The sequence below is a fragment of the Muscardinus avellanarius genome (assembly GCF_963383645.1).
Source record: "Muscardinus avellanarius genome assembly, chromosome: 14".
Taxonomy (NCBI): Eukaryota; Metazoa; Chordata; class Mammalia; order Rodentia; family Gliridae; genus Muscardinus; species Muscardinus avellanarius.
The window spans coordinates 71,430,419-71,450,820 of NC_137800.1; the positions used below are offsets into that span (position 1 = coordinate 71,430,419).

Below are 20,402 nucleotides of genomic sequence, written 5' to 3' on the forward strand. Positions count from 1 at the left end.
GAGATATCTACTGAAATTTCTAGTTATTCTAGAGATTATATCACTAAAAAATTGCAGATATAATTTCAAGTAAATAAATAAAAAGAAATTCTAATTACATTACGAAATGATAACTCAGGAATGCAGGGCTGGTTTAATATATCCAAAACCAATCTATTTTTACCATATTAACAGAAAACCCTTATGGACCATTTTAAACAGCTGTAGAAAAAGACATCTGATGGAATTTAATGCCCATTCACAATAAATGTTCTCATCAAACTAGGAAAAAAAAGAAAACTACTTCAACCCCTATCTACAAAAACCCTACATCTGATGTGCTTAATAACAAAAACTACTCCCCAAAGGCCAGGAGAGAGGCAAGAAAACTGGCTCTCGCTACTTCTATTCAACACTGCACTGCAATTCTAGCCATTTCAATATGGCAATAAAGAAAAAATAAAAGGCATAAGTATTAAAAAAGAAAAAATAAAGCTGGCTTGATGTGCTGATGACACGAACATACTGAGTAAAAATTAAATTTGGCCAGGAGTGGTGGTGCACACTTGTAATCCCAGCACTTGGGAGGCTGAAACAGGAGGATTGCACAAGTTCAAAGCCAGCCTCAGCTACTTAATGAGGGTCTCAGCAACTTAGTAAAACCCTGTTTCCAAATAAAATATAAAATAGGTCTGGAAGTGTAGCCCAAAGGTAGAAAAGCCCCTGGGTTCCACCCTCAGGACCACACACACACACCAAAAAAAATTAAATTTGGGCCAGGCATGATGGTGAACGCTTGTAATCCCAGCATTTGGGAGGTTGAGACAGGAGGATTCAGGTTCGAGGACAACCTTAGCTACAATTTAGTGAGGTGAGGCCCTTTGCAACTAGGTGAGATCCTGTTTCAAAATAAAAAATAAAAAATAGGGCTAGGGGTGTAGCTTGGAAGTTAATTCCCCTGGTTTCCATCCCCAGTATTGCAAAAAATAAATAAATTATAATTAATTAAATTTGGTAAATTTAGCAAGTTTGTAGGATACAAGGTTAATACATTATTATATTTGTACATACTAGCAGTGAATGCTAGGAAAATAAAATAAAAAACAATTCCATCTACCAAACAACGTAAATAAGCAGACCTCTACTGAAAATTTCCAAATACTGCTGATTGAAATTAAAGATATAAATACATGGCAAGACATATCAAGTCAATGGATTAAAAGACTCATTAAAAACTATAATTTCCACTGGGTGTGACGGCACACTCTTGTAATCCCCGTGCTTGGGAGGCAGAGACAGGAGGATTGCATAGGTTCGAAGCCAGCAGCGCTGGCTTAGGAGACTTGTTTCCAAATAAAAAGTATAAAATAGGTCTGGGAGTGTGGCCTGGAGGTAAAGGGTTTCCAGGAACCCCAGTACCATAAAAAAAAAAAAAGAACAAATAAACAAAAACCGTAATTTCCTTCAAATTAATCCTAGAGTAAATGCAATCCAAATAATAATCACTCTGGGCATTTCCTGAAATATGACAAGATTCTAAGATAAAAATATATACGATCTAAAAAAATGAAAGCTTGAAAAAGAACAGAGTTGTAGGTCTTACTCCATTTGATTTCAAGGCTTAACAGTCAAAACAGTATGGTACTAGCATAAAGATCAATAAAATAGAGAAATGAAACAAACCAAGGAGCTCAGAAAGAGATCCACATGTATACAGTCAATTTAGTAGCTTACAAAGGTACCCAAATAATTCAAAAACAAAAGGAAAGGTCTTTTAACAAAGTTATAAAACTAATATCCATAAGGCAATCACTACCTCATACAATATACAAAAATCAACCAAAGATGGACCACAGTCCTAAATATAAATTAAAACTACAAAAATCTTATAAAATAACACATGTAAGGATATCTTAATGACTTGAGAGTAAAGCAGAGATTAGGATACAGAGCAAAAATTATAATAAACTCATAAATTAGACATCAAAATTTAAAACTTCTGCTCAACAAATAATATAAAACCTAGTGGGCTTTTTTTCTTTAATAAATAATCAAAACCATAAAATAAGATACTGCAAGTAAGAAGCACATGGAAAGGTGTTCCACACAATTAGTCAACAGGAAAATGTAAATAAAAGCCACACTTTTATTTAAAAGATCACTACACACCACCAGAATAGTCACTATCCACAGGGCCAACAAGAGTGTTGATGCTAGGCTTGGTGGCCCACACCTGTAATCCCAGTACTTGGGAGGCTGAGAGAGCAGGATCAGAGGTTCTAGGATAGCCTCAGCAACTTAGTGAGACTCAGCAACCTAGCAACATTCTATTTTCGAAACAAAAACATAAAATAGGCTGGGGTGTAGCTCAGAGTTAGAATGTCCCAGGGCTCAATCCTCAATATCCTACACACAAAAACAAACAAAAAGGGTCAGGATATGGCATAATAGGAACTTTCATATATTGTTGGTGGAAATGTAGAGGGATATTTCTTTAAACAAAAGCTAACAGTTTCTCATACACTAAATATATACCTACTGTATAACCATCAATTCTACTAGTAACAAAAATCAATAAGCATGTCTACCAAAAACTTGCACAAATACATTCACAGTAGCTTTCTGAACACTACCTAAAGCAGCCTGGGTATCTATTAAAAAGTGAACAGATAGGCTAAATGTGGGTTCTACCTGGTAACAAAAACAAAAGTGGTTTGAAAAAAAAATAGGGTTGGTGTAGCTAAGTGTTCAGTATAGAGGTATTCACTGTATTAAGTTTTCGTGTGTGTGTGTGTGTGTGTGTGTGTGTGTGTGTGTGTGTTACTGGGGATGAAACCCAGGGGCATTCTACCTCCAAGCTACACCCCCAGCCCAATTTTTTATTCTTTATTTTGAAACAGGGTCTCAATGAGTTCCAAAGGGCCTCACTAAGTAGCTGAGGCTGTCCTCAAACCACGATCCTGCTGTCTCAGCCTCCCAAATGCTGAGATTGCAAGCGTGTGCCACCACTCCCAGCCTGTGTTACGTTTTCCACATGTTTAAAAATGCTGGGGAGAAAAGCTACCTAGATTCTGTGCTACTAAATTCCAAAGAGAGAGACACTGGGGTGAAGTTTATCAAAATCACTACTCCAAAGTCATTTAAAACATTTCAACCACCCTCCAGAAAAGCTTAGCCTAACTGTCAAAACTTTACCTACCTATGCAAAGTCAAAACATCTAAGATCCACAGACCATTCCTCCTTATTTTGGAATGTTTACTTTCACCTAAGTGAGTCCAGAAGTAGGCAAATGGCCAACTCAGTCTATCTGACATAATATAGACAGTCATATAAACTATTTTTTGTGCTTCTGAAAAACTGAAATATGATTTCAAATATATTCATTAGGATAATATTAAAGTAATGTATTCATTATTGCAAAGTTATATAACCTTAAAGTTATACTGAAAAGATGATAAGAGTCTTCAAGACTTTTTTTTTTGTGTGTGTGTGTGTGGGGGGGGGGTACCAGGGACAGAATCCAGGGGCCTTCTACCTCCAAGCTATGCTCCCAGACCTATTTTATATTTTATTTTGAAACAGGGTCTCACTAGGTTACCGAGAGCCTCTCTAAGTAGCTAAGGCTGTCCGCAAACAGTGATCCTCTGGTCTCAGCCTCACAAAATGCTGGGATTACAAGCGCATGCTACCACGCTCAGCAAAAAATAATATATTTTTAAAGTCTCTCTCTATATGAACCAAATCCATCTTAATCTTAAACCAATTCTTTTTTTTACTAAGGTTGAATCAGTCTAAACAGAAAAAGGCTAAAGAATATATTTAAAAATATCAACTGTAGTTAGTTTAGATGCTTTCAAAAGGGCTTGTTCCATTCCCCTTATATGTTAAAAAGGACTATCTTTAAAAGAGGAGGAAGATTTCTTAAGAAAAATCTACCTTCATTTGTTGAATATAAAATAACTGGTGGCACATGCTTGTAATCCCAGCATTTGGGAGGCTGAGACAGGAAGATGGTGGTTCATGGACAGCCTCAGCTACTTAGGCCCTTAGCAACTCTGTGAGACCCTGTTTCAAAATAAAAAATAGAGCTGGTGGTATAGCTCAGAGGCAGAATACCTCTGGGTTCCATCCCCAGTACTTCAAAAAAATAAAATAACTGGTGGCATAAAAGGTAAAGGTGATTTGAGCTTCAAAAGCACTGAAGATAACCAAATCAACAATTATTTGAGAAATACAATGGCCATGTATTTCTAGGTCACTTTTTCCACATTAACTGAGTACCTACCTGGTTAAATATCTGATTTTTCCCTCCACAAATAATGCAACTCCTACCATCCTTCCATTGTGGTTTAACTCAAGACTCATTTTGTTCATTCCATAAATTCTGAATCCTTCAACTCTGTACTATTAAAATACAGTGCTGGGGTGTACAGAAGGAAAGAAGTTGTTCCTACCCAACCCGTATTCAGCTGACGTTTACTCAGCACCTATTTTCTGTCTGGCATTATTCTGTGCACAGTGGATATAGCAGTGAACAAAAGACAAAACATCTTCTCTCATAAAGCATTCATTTAAGTCATCTCTTCATTTAAGTCAGCTTTCATTGCTATATCCTACACCTGGCATCTTCAGCAACAACACCTAAGAAATTCCCTTACATCTCTTCTTAAACCTTACTAAAAAGCAACAATACTTCCGGGAAGATGGCGACCGAGAAAAGCAACAACCAATCTCCATTACCACAAAATCAGCGCCTTTCATAGCCAAAAAACACCATCACCAGAGAAACAAAAAAATCACCAGGCTCCAGAGAGAAAGCGGACTGAGAACAGAGCTCAGAGCCACAGAGGAGATACAAGGGCCTCACGCCCGAGGACACGGCAGCAGCGCCATACTGCTGGCGGCAGCGGCGATTTCACCAGACGGCTACAGCAAGCCGAGGTGAGCCGCTGCAGAACAGCCAGGCGGGATTTCTCGGCAAAGGAACATCTAAAGCTCCCAGTGGCTGAGCTCAGCACACGCTGCAGGGATTCAGAGTGGAAATCAAAACCAAGAAGAAATACGCCAGCCTCACGGCCGAGGGCATGGCAGCGGCGCCATATTGCCACCGGCGGCAGCAGCAGCGAATTCACCAAGTCCAGTACGGCTACATCTGCGTACTCAAGAACAGTGAGTCAAATTGCGGGCCACAGCGGAGAAATCCCAGTACTGTACTCCCTGGGACTTGACCCAGTAGGGGAGTGGCGGTGGCAGAGATATCACACCATAGGAGAACGTGAAACCTGGCACCCCCCACAGTCTAAAGCAGCCTCTATCGACTCTCTGGGTCAGAGACTCTGTGATACAACCCAGTAAAGGAGTAGAGTCTGAGATACTACTAACTCGAGATCCAGAATACCTTAGGTGAAGTCATAGTGACCCAAGGGAAGAACCCAGAGAAGGCACAAACTTCCGAAATCATGGGAAAGAGGAATAATACTAGAGCAATGAATGCTCACAACCCCACAACATCAGAACCTGATAAAACAGAAAATCAGAGATTTCTAGAAGATCAAATCAGGAAAATAACTGTAGAAATAATAGAGGTGCTTCGAAAAGAACTCAGACAGAGCCAAAAAGAGATAAAGGATGCAATTAATGAAGTAAAGGCCTCAATTCAAAGCACAACCGATTAGACCACATGGAGAACAGAATCTCGCTCTTAGAAGATGATCATTCCAAAAATGAACGCATAGTTTCTAATCTAGGAAAAAATATCCGACAGCAGGAATCTGATATTGAAGAAATATGGGCCCATTTTAAGAGAGCTAATCTAAGAATAATTGGAATAGAGGAGGGAAAAGAAAGTGAAACCAAAGGGATCAACAATCTCTTCAAGGAAGTAATAGCAGAAAATTTTCCAGACATAGAGCAAGAGGTCGATACACAGGTCCAGGAAACTTATAGAACTCCCTTTAGACAGGATCGGAGAAGAGGATCCCCACGCCACATAATTGTCAAAATGACCAATGTGGAAGCCAAGCAGAGAATCTTAAAGGCAACAAAAACAAAGGGCCAAGTGACATTCAGAGGCAAACCAATTAGAATCACTCCAGACTTCCCAAACCAAGTCATGAGAGCCAGAAGGGCTTGGAGTAACATATTCCAAACTCTGAAAGAAAACAACTTCCAGCCAAAAATTTCCTACCCAGCAAAACTTTCTATCAAATTAGATGGAGAAATAAGAAGCTTCCATGACAAACAGAAACTGAAGGAATTTATGTCTTCAAAACCAGCACTAGAGAAAATACTCAAAGAGATTAACTACAAAGAAGAAATAGGTAACACACACCAGAACCAGAGAAACAAGATTTTCCATCCAACAGACAACTAAGATTGGTTATCTGTGGAGATTCATTATTTATGTTAGTTTTTTACCTATCTCTAAATTGTATTGTTTGCCTTTATTGTTAATTTTTAGGATTTCTAGTTGGAATATTAATATACCTTCAGATATAGCATTTGGAAATATTTTATCCCATTCTATTAGTAACTTTTAACTCTGTTTACATTGTCTTTGGATATACAATATATTTTTTTTTTATTTTTTAGGGAGTTTGTATACTCTTCTGTTGCCTGTGCCATTGAAATCATATCCAAGAAATCACTGCCAATTTCAATCTTGTGAGGTTTTATGACCCAGATTTTCTCCTAAAAGTTTATAGTCTTAAGATTTATATTTAGGTCTTTTATCTATTTTGAGTTAATATTTGTATATGGGATTAGGTAAGGGTCCAATTTTATTCTTTTTCATGTAATTATTATTTTTCAACAATATTTAGTTAAAAGATTATTATTTCCACCACCAAATGTTTGTGGAAACCTTGTCAAAAATAACTTGACAATATAGGGAAGAGTTTAGCTCTAGGCTTGTATTTAACTCCAATGGCTTATATATCTGCCTTTAGAATAGTACTGCACTGTTTCAATTTTTGTCGCTTTATATGGTTTGAAATCAGAAAATATATATCTTCTAGCTTTGTTCTTTTTCAAGATCGTTGTGGGTATCTAGAGTCCATATTCCATATTAGGATAGATTTTTTTTCTGAAAAATAAATATATAAATATATGATAGTTTCACCAAAAAAAAAAAAATAGAAAAAAATATTCTCTGGTAAGAAAGAAAGCAAAAAGAAATATTGAAATGTTATCTTTAAGTCATCAAAAGTTTGGTATCAGACAAATGAAACTGTTATGTGAGATTATCATTTTTAAGTTTGGATAAATTGCTATAATACTAGATGTCAACCACTAAGCCAAGCATGGGAAGGAGGGATGGGGAGGGAATGGGGTGAGGATCAGGTGGGGGCTGACTGGGCGATGTGTGCATGTATGTCTACAAAAGTTTGTATCCCACTATAATGTATGAATACAGTACACCAATAAAAAAAATTTTTTTAAAAAGCAACAATATATAAATCTCTCCATTTTGTTTATCAGCTTTCATAATTTCTAAAGCAGTCCATTTAAATATTCTCTTACCAGTAACCCCAACTACTATGAATGCTCTTCCGCTTATCTAACTCATAATTTCTCATTCTGCATCAATCATAAATTCAACTTTCCTCCCTAATCAGCTGAATATACAAACATTACATGTTAAATTGCTATCAGAACAAATTCATGGTTTTAAATTTCATGATTCAATATTTTACTTCTGTAATCAGTGAATATCTACTAAAAAGTATCCATGTGTGAGACAGCATAAAATATTAAAGATTTTAATATCATTACAATATAAAAATATTTTAATACTTAAAATATTTTTTAATGTGAAAAAGACTAAGGTCTGTGCTCTGCTAGAGCTGACAGTCTAACAGGAAAGACAGATTGTGAACAATTATGAATATGATTTAACGGTGTGAAGGTGAATAAAAGATGTTGTGATGTTATGAAAGTAGGTAAGTAACCGAGGAGCCAACTCAGAGGCGAGAAGGTTGTCCAGACGTGCTTCAGTAGTGAAACTTAGGTTCCAATCAATTCCACACTGAACTCCACTTCCTAATGTGCACTTTAATCCCATTTCTCACTCCCCCGCAAAGAACTCCCTTACTTGCTCCCAGTTTTCCCTTGGCCTCACTACAGATTTCCGCTCCTTAGCTTACACATATAACAAGACTTCTTCAACCCAAATATAAGTTGGAATAATCTTTCTAAAGAGTAATTTGGTCATGCATATCAAAAACCTTAATGTGCATATTCTTTCTTTTGATCCAATAATTTTGCTAAAGAATCTTTCCTATGGAACTAGAAACAGATTTCATGAGTAAGGATTACTGAGAATAGTGAGCACTGAAAACAACCTAAATAATGAACTGTAGAATAGCAGCTATGAACTAGCCCTAATATTTCAAAAACTATGTCACAGCCAAAGACAAAAAAAGCAACAAGTTATTCAGATCTTTTAATCTCATAGAAAATGCTTATAGCTATGCAAGAAATACATAGTAATAACTATATATGTCAAGATGCAAAAACCTGTAGGACTATGCGTAAATGTAAGTGTATATATATATATATATATATATATATATATATATATATATACTGGAAGAAAAATAGTAGAAATATTGGTGATCCAGTATACAAAATTATGGAAAGTTTTCTTCTTCATACTTTTCTGTACTTCTCAAATCTTCAAACTGGCAATGTATTATTCTTCTAAAAAGATAGTAAATTACAGTTTCCCACAATAGCAACACAGCTACTTAGCCCACTGTTAGGTTATCTCTTACCTCAAACACTTCAACGCACTGCCTCTGCTTCCATCTTAAAGAAATTGCTATCACAACAACCACCAACTTCCTAAATGATAAACCAGTGGACACTTGGCAGTCCTTCTCTGACTTGACCTCCTTGGCCTATCTTCTAACTCTCCCACTATTCCTTTTCAGAATCTTTAGCTAAAATTCTCCTTTAATGTGGAGCTTCAAGTGTCCACCCCAGACCTATTTTTTTTATACTACATACTTGGGTGATTCTGCCAATTGTTCAGCGTGACTTCAACAACTTACATTCTAATGGTTCCAAATCAATCTTCAACTCTTCTCTTTCCTAAATCTCATTTATTTTTAGTTCAGTCTCATTATTAATCATATGGATGTCTTACAACAGCTCAAACACTGTTCTCATCATCTCTAACTTTAGAGACCCACTTCTCCCCAATATTTTCTATTTTGTTTAGTCAAATCACCATCCATCAAATCATCTAAGCCAGAAACCTGGGAGTCATCCTAAACCTTATCATCAGCTACCACAGTGATTCCTACTTCCTAATCAAGCTATGTAGGACTGAATGTCCTACAGTCCAAGCACCCCATAACAATGTGTTGGTCAGACAACACACATGGCATGTATTGCCAAGTGACGCACAAGTACTCAAGTACTCAGTGATATTCATACAATGACAAATCACCTAACTACCCTTCTCAGAACATATCCCACTCATTAACTGACACAGGAATGCAGTTATTATTGCAGAGATTAGGTAACTAGTCCTCTTCTGTAACTTTATGTAAGCTTTCTATGAAGCCTTTCCTGATCACCACCCCATCTTCCAACAGTCACTTCTCCTATACTTCTTCTCTTGTCTGTTTATATGTTTCTTACTATATATCATATACTAGATTTCATTATTTACACATTCAATTCCCTTACCTACAACTTCTAGAGGATATGGACCCTGTTTCAGCCATGCTTACAGCTCTGTCTCAATCCTTGTTAATTCTAAATTCTCAGCATAGTATCTGGCACATAACAGATACCTGACAAAATCTCCTCCTATGTCATTTGGTTTGTTGTGGCACAGGGCCTCATACATGCTAAGCAAGTGCTCTACTCTGGGCAAAGTCCCCCAGCCCAACTTTGTTTTGAATCTCTATCACAATCTATCCTTAAGCATCTGCCTCAAACCCTATCTACTACCTCTAGCATCTACTCTCTCCAGCCACCTTGCACACTGGTCTCACGTGCTGCATCCTTTCCCCAATACCCACTCAGGATTTTGTTTAACACAGAGGTTCTATTATTTCCTTCTCAAAAGGCAGAAGGCTCCCTACTACCTATAGAGCATTCTACCTTAGAACTATTATTGACGCTCACTAATATTTAAGTCCACTTTCATAAACTCTTCATTATAATTCCCCCACAACACTGAGCTATGTACTTCTGCCAAAGGCCATACAGTCTCACTCTCCCCACGAAACTATTTATCACAGTTGGGAATATTTTTCCACAACAAAGCCCCCCAAATTCTTATTTTATAAGGCTATCAAATATTACTTCCTTTATAAATCTGTTTCCTTCTCAGTTCTCTCATATGTGGTCTCCACCTTTAAAGCATTTAGTATATGATGTGCCCCCCCCACACACACACCTTTCTGGTACTGGGAATTCAATCAGCAGTATTTTACATCTGAGCTACACCTCTAGCTCTTTTTATTCTTTGTTTTGAAATGGTCACTGGGTTGCTGAGAGTCTAAGTTGCTGAGGCTGGTCTTGAATTTGTAATCCTCCTGTCTCAGCCTTCCAAGTTATAGGATTACAGGTGTGCACCACCATGCCCCCAACTTTTTTCCCCAAACATATTTTTACTGCATTGTAGTCATACCCAAATTATAATCTCTTAATCTAGAGTCGTTTGCATATGTCTGTTCCCTTCTCCATACTCTATACCTTCCAAGTACTAAATTTGCTATCAGTCAATGCATTTCTACTAAATGCCAGGTTCTGACATTTTATTCACATCCTAAATAACAGATATAAATAAAACGCTCCTTCTTACGCTGACTCAGCTGCTGACAATGCAATGTGTTCAATAAGTATTTGTTGGGTGGGCATTGGTGGCACATAGCAGTAATCCGAAGTTCTTGGGAGGCTTACACAGGAGGATCACAAGTTCTAGGCCAGTCTCAGCAAACTTAATGAGGTCCTGTTCAAAGTTTTAAAGAAGTAAAAAGAGTTAGGGAAATGGCTCAGAGGTAAAATCCCTCCCTCAAAACCCAATAACAGAATAATAAATAAATATTTTTTTAAAAAATATATTGCATAGTTACAAAATAATCATCCTTTAAAGATATATCCTTAAAAAAAGCCATGTAGAAAAGGCAATTTAACTTTTTGTTATAAAATGTATTAGAAACGTATTTTTAAATTAACCACAAATTTTTGATAGGCTATTCTGTCATACTAAATTAAGCTTATTTTGTTGAATAGACATAAAAATTATGTCCAGTCGAAATGAAAATCCAAGAAGAAAATGAAATATATTCTTTCTTTCAACCAATAAAACAACTTACTTCAAGCCTTACTTTCTAGGCAAAAAATAAATATAAGCAATAATCATCACAGTCATTCCTAATTTTCCACAACATATCTAGAAATGATATGTGATATTATCTAGATAAACTAAGCCTTCTTAAGCACATAACCCATTAGTGCCAGTTCTTTTTGTTTCTTTCACTGTACTGAAAGGCAATTCATACTCTTGCCATTTCATGGAAAAGACTTGTCAATGACAGATAATGTTTCTAAAAATTTAAAACTAAGATCTTTGATTCAAATACCTATTAATCTGTCCTACTCTTGGATAAACACACTGTGTGAAAAGTCTATTTTAAAATTAAGTAAAATAAACTCTCAGATAAGCATACATCATTCCAAACAAAAGGTAATTAACAATTGCTTTTCTTGCTCTATTCTTTATAAAAATGTTAGAACATTTGAACATTTGGATTTTTTTTTTTTTTTTTTTTTTTTTTGCAGGTCTGGGGATGGAACCCAGGGGCATTCAACCTCCGAGCTACACCCCCTGTCCTATTTTTTATTCTTTATTCTGAAACCAGGTCTCACTGAGTTGCAGAGGGCCTCACTAAGTAGCTGAGGCTGTCCGCAAACCACGATCCTCTGGTCTCAGCCTCCCGCGAATGCTGGGATTACAAGCGTGTGCCACCACGCCCGGCTTGGAAATAATTTATCATTTGATATGGTTCAATACATCACCAGAAAGACATTACTGGGCAAAAATTAGCAATGAGTTCCTCATAAATGATTGTTCTTCCCTTCCAAACTCATTGGGTCAGGTCTAGAACTCTGTCCAACAAATTTACCAGAGATATAAAGGAAATTTGACCAAAGAAATTTTAAGTTTTCTCAAGAATATATAAAAGATATCGTTCCTCATCACCTCATTAATTCTTTTAAATGCTAGCTATATATTAAGTTCTGGAGTTATAGAAATGTAGCATAATCCTTACCCTTCAATATACAGGGCCATATACCAAGAGACAATTAAAACAGTGTAAATATCATAATTAGTCTGCCCAAAATATAAAAGAGGCATAGAAAAGGCACAATGTAATTTTGGGAATGATAAAGTGCTCAAAAAAGGTACCCCTAAACTAAGAACTGAAAACCGATTTGTCAGCTTGGCAAAGAGGAAGAGAGGAAAACAAGGTGAACCTGAGTGGGAAGGAAAGGCACACAGAGAAAACTAGAGAAAGGAGCCAGCGTGTGCCATCAGAATGGAGTAGTACCTTCTGGGGAAAGGCAATGAAGAATTAGTCTCCAACATCACTATTCACTAGGGAAATATATAGTAAAACCACAAGAAATCACTAGCAATCTATTAAAAGAGCTGGAACAAACAAAAGAACTGACAATAACAAGTGCTGCAGAGGAAGCAGAGCAACAAGAATTCTCATACAATGCCAGTGGAAACACAAACTGTACTTTGAAAAACAACGTCAATTCCTTATAAAATTAAAAAGTTTAACTACGATTTGGTAATCTTACTCCTAGTTCCATTTCACCTAAGTGAAAAGTAAATGCATGTTTACACAAAAACACGTACACAGACGTTGACAGTAGCTATACTTGTAATTGCCATATATTGTCCTTCAACTGCAAGGCAATACAACCAGCAGTAAAAAGGACTGTTCTACAAATATATACAACAACAGGGATGAATCTCAAATGCCTTATGCTAAATTAAAAATGCCAGACTTAAAAGGCTACATATTATACAACTCCATTTATGTACCATTCTAGAAATGGAAAAAGAATAAAAAGAGAAAACAAATCAGTGGTTGTCAGAGACAATGATATGTAAGGGTTGTCTACAAAGGAGTAAAAAGGAATTTTAGGAGTGATGGAACTATTCTATATATTGATTGTGGTAGTGGTTACGTGACTATTCATATTTGTAAAAGCCCACTGAACTGTACACTAAAAGAGATAAATTTTACTCCATGTAAAATATACCTAATTTTTTAAATAAAAGGAAGACTGAGGGATCCTGGCTACAAAGAGATAAAACAAAAATTACATAGCAACAAGTTATATCAGTAAAGACCCTGCTAAGAAGTTTCAGATTTTAGCATCAAAGCAAGATATTCCAAATTATCTCAAAAAGGGAACAGAGACAATTTAATTTTGTGTTACAAAGAACACTGGCAGCAGTTATGAAAAGGGTGCAAATGGGAAGCAATTAACCAACCACCTCAGCTACTCAGGAGATAAATTACCAAGACCAGACTAAGAAAAAGCAGTAGAGACGATCAGAAAAAGTTTAGAAAGGAAATTCTCAAGTTTTTACCCACAGTGAAAACACTAACTAATTGGTTTTAAGAAAAAGATTTTATTTATTTTATATACATACATACACACACACACTATATATATATATGTATATATATATATATATATATATATATATATATATATATATATATAGTGTGTGTGTGTGTGTGTATATATATATATAATTTTTTTTTTTTTGTCCTGGGAAGGGGTCTCTACCTCTGAGCTACACCCCCCAACCTTTTTTTTTTTTTGGTGGTGGGGAAACAGGGTCTCACTAAGTTGCTGAGAGACTCACTAAGTACCTGAGGCTGCCTCCCAAGTGCTGGGATTACAAGCGTACGCCACCATGCCTGGCTAAGAAAAAGATTTTAAAGAAACTAAATTTAAATGCCTGTGAGACACTTGAGTGCAAACATATGGGTAGATGTATCCGTCTGGAGCTCACAGGAATACCAGAGATTGGAGAGTTACAAAAATATTTGCAGACACAAAAATATAAGGTCAAGATCATGCAAAGATACCCTAAGTAGAATGAAAGGTAAAGAGAACCTATGAATTATCGATAGCAACACCAACATTATGGAATTAATTATTTAATTTGAAGTATAAAGAATTGGCCGGGTGTGGTGGCACACGCCTGTAATTCCAGCATTTGGGAGACTGAAACAGGAGGATCATGGTTCGTTGACAACCTCAGCTACTACTTAGTGAAGTCCTTTGCAACTCAGTGAGACCCTATTTCAAAATAAGGAATAAAAAATAGTGTTGGGGGTGTAGCTCGGAGGTAGAATGCCCAAGTACCACAGAATTCCCAGTACCAAAAAAAAAAAAAAAAAAAAAAAAAGAACTGGCTTACTGAGTATGCAGCTGTAGAGATAGAAAGGGTCTTACTTAATTCATCTTACTGAAACAGCTCTATGTATCTCACATGTGTTCTTTTTCACCTACTACACTATAAGCTCCTTATGGGCACAACCTGTGTCCAAATCATCTTTTTGATAGCACCTACCAATAAATACTTCTTGAGAGAAAAAAAAAGTTAGAAATGGTTACAACCATGAACCTTTTACACCCTCTGATTTTAACTTTGACTTGATCATCGTGGAAAAACTTAGGAAGTTAAATAAGAAGCCGCCATTGTATTCCAAGGTTTAACTTTCTAATTTTCATACTGCTAACACTGAAAATATTCAGCAAATAAAGTAATCTATTGGCTAAACTTTTTTTTGGCGGTACTGGGGATGAAACCCAGGGGCATTCTACCTCCAAGCTATATGCCCAGCCCTATTTTTTATTCCTTATTTTGAAACAGGGTCTCACTGAATAGCTGAGGCTATCAGGAACAGTAATCCTCCTGTCTCAGCCCCTTGAATGCTGGGATTACAAGCATGCAACCATTCCTGGCTTGGACACACTTATTTTGTATAATTACCTATTATTACTTTATTCTTATTACTTATTATTTGGGGAAGATTAATAAAAGGGATTCAATGACTGACTTCAGATACAGGTCAGGTTCCCAAAAAGCCCCAAATCTTTATCTTGAAAGCTGGACAAAAGACCCTACCATTGCTTTAAAGGACCTCAATAAGGTTTTTAAAAAGTAGTATAGGATAAGCCAGGCTTGTTATCCCAGTACTTGGGAGGCTGAGACAGGAGAATTGCAGGTTCCCAGCCAGCCTCATTTACATGGTGAAGCCCTCCACAACTTAGTGAGATCCTGTTTCAAAATAAAAAATAAGAAATTGGGCTGGAGGTATACCTCGGAGATAGACTGCCTCTGGGTTCAGTTCCCAGCATCACAACAACAAAACAACAAAAAGCAGTATAGGATAGATCCAGTGATTCTATTTTTTACCAGGGATATGCACCAAAATTTCTATGGAGCATTCTCAAAATGCCTATTTTGTTTAAAGCTCTACTTCTGAAAATTCTGACTTAGAAAATTTTAAGGTAAGCTGGGCGTGGTGGCGCACACTTGTAATCCCAGTGCGTGGGAGACTGAGACAGGAGGATCGGATCACACAGGTTCAAAGCCAGCCTCAACTACTTAGTGAGGCTCTCAGCAACTTAGTGAGACCCTGTTTCCAAATAAAGTATAAAATGGGTCTGGGAGTATAGCCAGAGGTAGAAAAGCCCCTGGGCTCTACCCCCAGTACCACCAAAAAAAAAAAGGAAAAGAAAATTTTAAGGTAAGGCCCAAATATTTTTTATAATTCCATAAGCAATTCCGATGTACATATACACACACCACACATCAACCCAAGTTCGAAAGCAATGATAATAAAAGTTGGTTTGAGGCTCTACCAGGAAGTTCTCTATTTTGAAGCTTTTTCCCCCCAGTGCTGGGGGATTGAATACAGAGCCCTATATATATGCTCTCTCTGAGAGCTATATGTCCACCCTTCATTTGGAAACTTCTAAGTCACACCCTAGTCCCTGGGAATCTTTTCTAATGAAGAGCACACAAACAAAGTAAGACCCAAACTCTGTAAAATACCTACAAATCACCTACTGGCTTTGGTTAGCTAGCTTTTAGAGGACTTACTTCTCAATATATTTCTCAAGATAGGCATTGTAAGAAAAGTTAGAAAATCAGTCATCATTACTCTTTCATCTGAACTCTCCTTTGTAATAATAAACTTTTCAAAAACACTCAGCTAAAATCACTAACTCAAGCTTAGTATTTAAGAAACAAATTCAATCTGCTATGCTGGAATATTCAGATTTCACTTTTCCAAATAACAGAGTTTTCAAGATTCAATTTTCCAATTACATCAACATTATAAATCTAAACAAAAATAACTACCCAAGAATAACAAATGACTATTCCTACCAAAACTTACACTTACCCATCTCTTCCCTTACTGACAATTTTTACTTCAAAATAATAAATCCCACAGGCTGCTGGTATTGGATGCGTGGCTCGAACTGATGCTGCATCTTTTGGGGTTTTACCATGACCTGCATGTAAAACAGGGGGAAAAAATGAGATATTCAAATGAAAATCTTATACAATTAACAAACAAATAAGGCTTATGGAACGGTATTTAATTTCTATTCCCATCAGTTCAAATAATTAGATTTAATGAAACACTTATCACAATAAATCCAATGTGCAAAACAGCCCAAGTTAGCCACAGAACTCTTCACATTACTAGTTTTATCAGAATTCATTGAACCTAGTAGCCCTTCATGAAAACGGAATGAAGTATTTTAAGGCAGACCACACACACAATACTGGGGATGGAAACCAGGGTCACTTCACTACTGAGCTCCATCCCCAGCCCATTTTACTTTTTATTTTGAGATAGGTCACACTAAGTTGCTGAGGCTGGCCTCAAACTTAAGAATTCCCTGCCTCCCTAAAAATTGACTATATTTTTATGAGAAAAAAAGGCTAGGCTTGAAGAACACAGAAAAAGATCTTAATTTTACCCAATCTAAATTTGCTTATAATTTCTCGAATTCTTACACACTCATTTGCAAACTGACTTGCTTTTAAACCAGAAGAATCTTTATCATAATTTTAGTGAAATTTTACACAACTAGACTGAATAGAAAAAACTGATTTCTTACTGTAAGAATCTATAATTTTGAGCCGGCCGTGGTAGCACACACTTGTAATCCCAGCATTCAGGAGGCTGAGACAGGAGGATCATGGTTCACAGACAGCCTCAGCTACTTAGTGACACCCTTTGCAACTCAGTGAGAACCTGTTTCAAAATAAAGAATAAAAAATAGGGCAGAGTGAGTAGCTCGGAGGTCAAATGCCACTAAATTCCATCCCCAGACACACACACACACACACACACACACACACACACACACACACGAATCTGTATGTTTTTTTTAAGAAAATGATATCATGACACTGTTCACACTTGATAAAATTTGTTAGATAATGGCTTTTAAAGTTTTAAAGTAGCCATCCCTCAATTCTAATCCCAGCTTTCTTTTACTCACAATCACCACACCTACCAAGTTGCCCAAGATACAAATTCTCTTGAAAACTATCATGTGCATAAAACAGCAGAATAAAAACAGTTGAGGTAGCATGTCACAAAGTATTCAAAGATTCTTACACAAATTTCCATAATTCTCAAAAGTATTACAGGAAAAACAATATATTATTCAGATGTTCTAGTTAGATAATGCTTCATTCAATACAAACTTGCCATTAATCTCTCAATCATACTATAAAATTATCTTCCTGGACAGAAGAATTCTCAAACATGCCATCATTTTTTAAAAATTAAATACTGTGGCCAGGCATGGTGGGGCACACTTATAATCCTAGCATTGAGGAGGCTGAGACCAGAGTATCGTGGTTCTGGGACAGCCTCAGCTATTTAGTGACGCCCTTCTGCAACTCAAGTGAGACCCGGTTTCAAAATAAAAAACACAAAAAATTGGGCAGGGGATGTAGCCCAGAGGTCAAATGCTCCTGGGTTCTATCCCCAGACCCGCAATAAATAAATAAATAAATAAATAAATAAATAAATAGTGTGTGTGTGTGTGTGTGTGTGTGTGTGTGTGTGTGTGTGTGTGTTTTACTGAATATTGGACCAGGGGCATTCTACCTCTGAGCTACACAACTAGCCCTGTTTATTTTTTTTATTTTGAAACAGGGTCTCGCTACATTGTGGAGGGCCTCACACTGCAGAGGCTGGCCATGAACCTGAGATCTTCCTGTCTCAGCCTCTCAAGTACTGGGATTAGAAACACGTGCTACATCACACGTGAAACTATGCCACACTCTTGTAATTCCAGTACTTGGGAGGCTGGGACAGAAGGATTGCAGGTTCATGGCCAGTCTCAGGAACTTAATGAGGTCCTCCACAACTTAGTTAGATCCTGTTTCAAAATAAAAAATAAAATAAGGCCAGAGGTGAAGCTTGGAGGTAGAATGCCCCTGGGTTCAACTCCCAGCACCAGAAAAAAAAATTATATCATAAGATATAATCATCACACACAAATGAGATATCTTTCCTTACCATTCACTTAACCAAATTACCAATGAATAACATATCATTAAACAGTTAGGTTTACACTTGCAATCCAAATTAGTACATGCTTACATAGGTCAAAAGCAAGTGAATGAGTAGAGCATGGTGGGGCACGCTTGTAATCCTAGCATTCGGGAGGTGGAGACCGGATAACCACGGTTGGTTCCCGGACAGTCTCAGCTACTTAGCGAGGCCCTTCATAACTCAGTGAGACCCTGTTTCAAAAAAAAAAAAAATCAAGACTAAAACATAGGGCTGGGGGTATAGCTCAGTGGAAGAATGTCCCTGGGTTCCAACCCCAGTACCGCAAAAAAAAAAAAAAAAAAAAAAAAAAAAAAATTTTAAAAAGCAACTGAATGAATTCAGCCACTCTGTTCTATTATAAGAACTTTTGCTATGGGCAGAAATAAATTCTCAGCTGAGTTACTAAAGGGAATCAATAAAGTTGGCTAGGAAGACAAAAATGGAAGAGCAATACAGAAGCACCTCCAGCCCCATCCCTGGGTGCGCAGCTGTTTAAGCACATGTAGGTTTAAAAGTAGGAAAAAAGAACAGCTTAATATTGCACATACTCACTTTTTAATTAAAAGACATTTAATAAGTTTGATAAAAACAAATTTTTTAGTAAAAACGTGTTCAAATAATTAGGTAACCTGGGAAAAAGTTATGCCAGCTAAATGCACATTTAAGAATTAGACAGTTCAAAAATAAATCTAAAGAAATCCTTGAATCAATAGACTAACTGGAGCCCTAAATCAACCAAACTATATTAATAGTTTGGATTGCTTTTTTGTGTGTGGTGGTGATGGTTTCTGTTTTTAGGGCAGTGACCAAACACTCTCAAGACACACCTAATAAAATAAGAGTTAACATATACTTAATACTATGTGAAAGGCACTGCCCCAAGAGTCCTACATTCATGAAGCAGGTACCACTTAGTTTCCTCATTTCACAATGAGGGAAGACACTCACCCTAGGTCACACTGCTGAGTGAGAATTCCAAACCAGGATTTACACTGAGATTTAAATTTAAGAAGCCTGACTCAATGCAAATACTGAAGCTACATGAAGGATTTGGTTACACCAGGTTATCACATTTATCCCTATCTCCTTGCTACTTCTATGACAAAAGAGAAACCAAATTACTTGAGAGAGCAAACAACCTCTCAAAGTGTTGTGCCCACCCCTTTTTACTTCAGTATGGGGATTGAACACAGGGGCTTTCTATACCACTGAAGTATACCCTCAACACTTTTCATTTTTTATTTTGAAACAGAATCTCCCTATGCAGTTCAGGCTAGCCTCCAATCTGTGATCCTCCTGTCTGAGCCTCTCAAGTACTAGGTTTATAGGCATTTGCCACTGTGCTCCGCTGTGTTAGAAAATTTTGTATGAAATTTTCTCATTCACCATCTGTGAAATAAGTATATTTAATCTTATTTTTTAAAATGAAAAAATTTTTAGAAATTATATAGCTTGCTCCAATTTGATAGAATTGTGCAATTGTGCATTAAATCTATGCATGAAATTTAATTCCCATACATTTTTTCATTATGCAAAAGTAACTATCAAGTTCTACACAATCAAGTCTTCAAGGATCCTTTTTTTTTTTTTTGGTGGTACTGGGGGTGGAACTCAGAGGCTTTCTAGCTCCTGGCTATACTCCCAGACCTTTTTTATATTTTATTTGGAAACAGGGTCTCACTAAGTTGCTGAGAGCCACACCAGGCTCAGGATCCTTCATTTTTATTATGCTTTACTCAAATGGAAATAGAAAAGTTCTATAGAACCAG

At 36.7% G+C, this 20,402-nt stretch overlaps 1 protein-coding gene across 1 annotated transcript in view; it reads right to left on the reverse strand.

Annotated features, from left to right (window-relative positions):
* Positions 1-20,402, reverse strand: part of RANBP9 (RAN binding protein 9) — a gene marked incomplete at both ends in the record, with an annotated part of 80,933 nt that overhangs the window by 46,507 nt on the left and 14,024 nt on the right. The window contains one exon of the mRNA XM_080710548.1: positions 16,453-16,564. Coding sequence (XP_080566674.1) covers positions 16,453-16,564 — 112 coding nt within the window. The remainder of the gene's footprint in view (positions 1-16,452; positions 16,565-20,402) is intronic.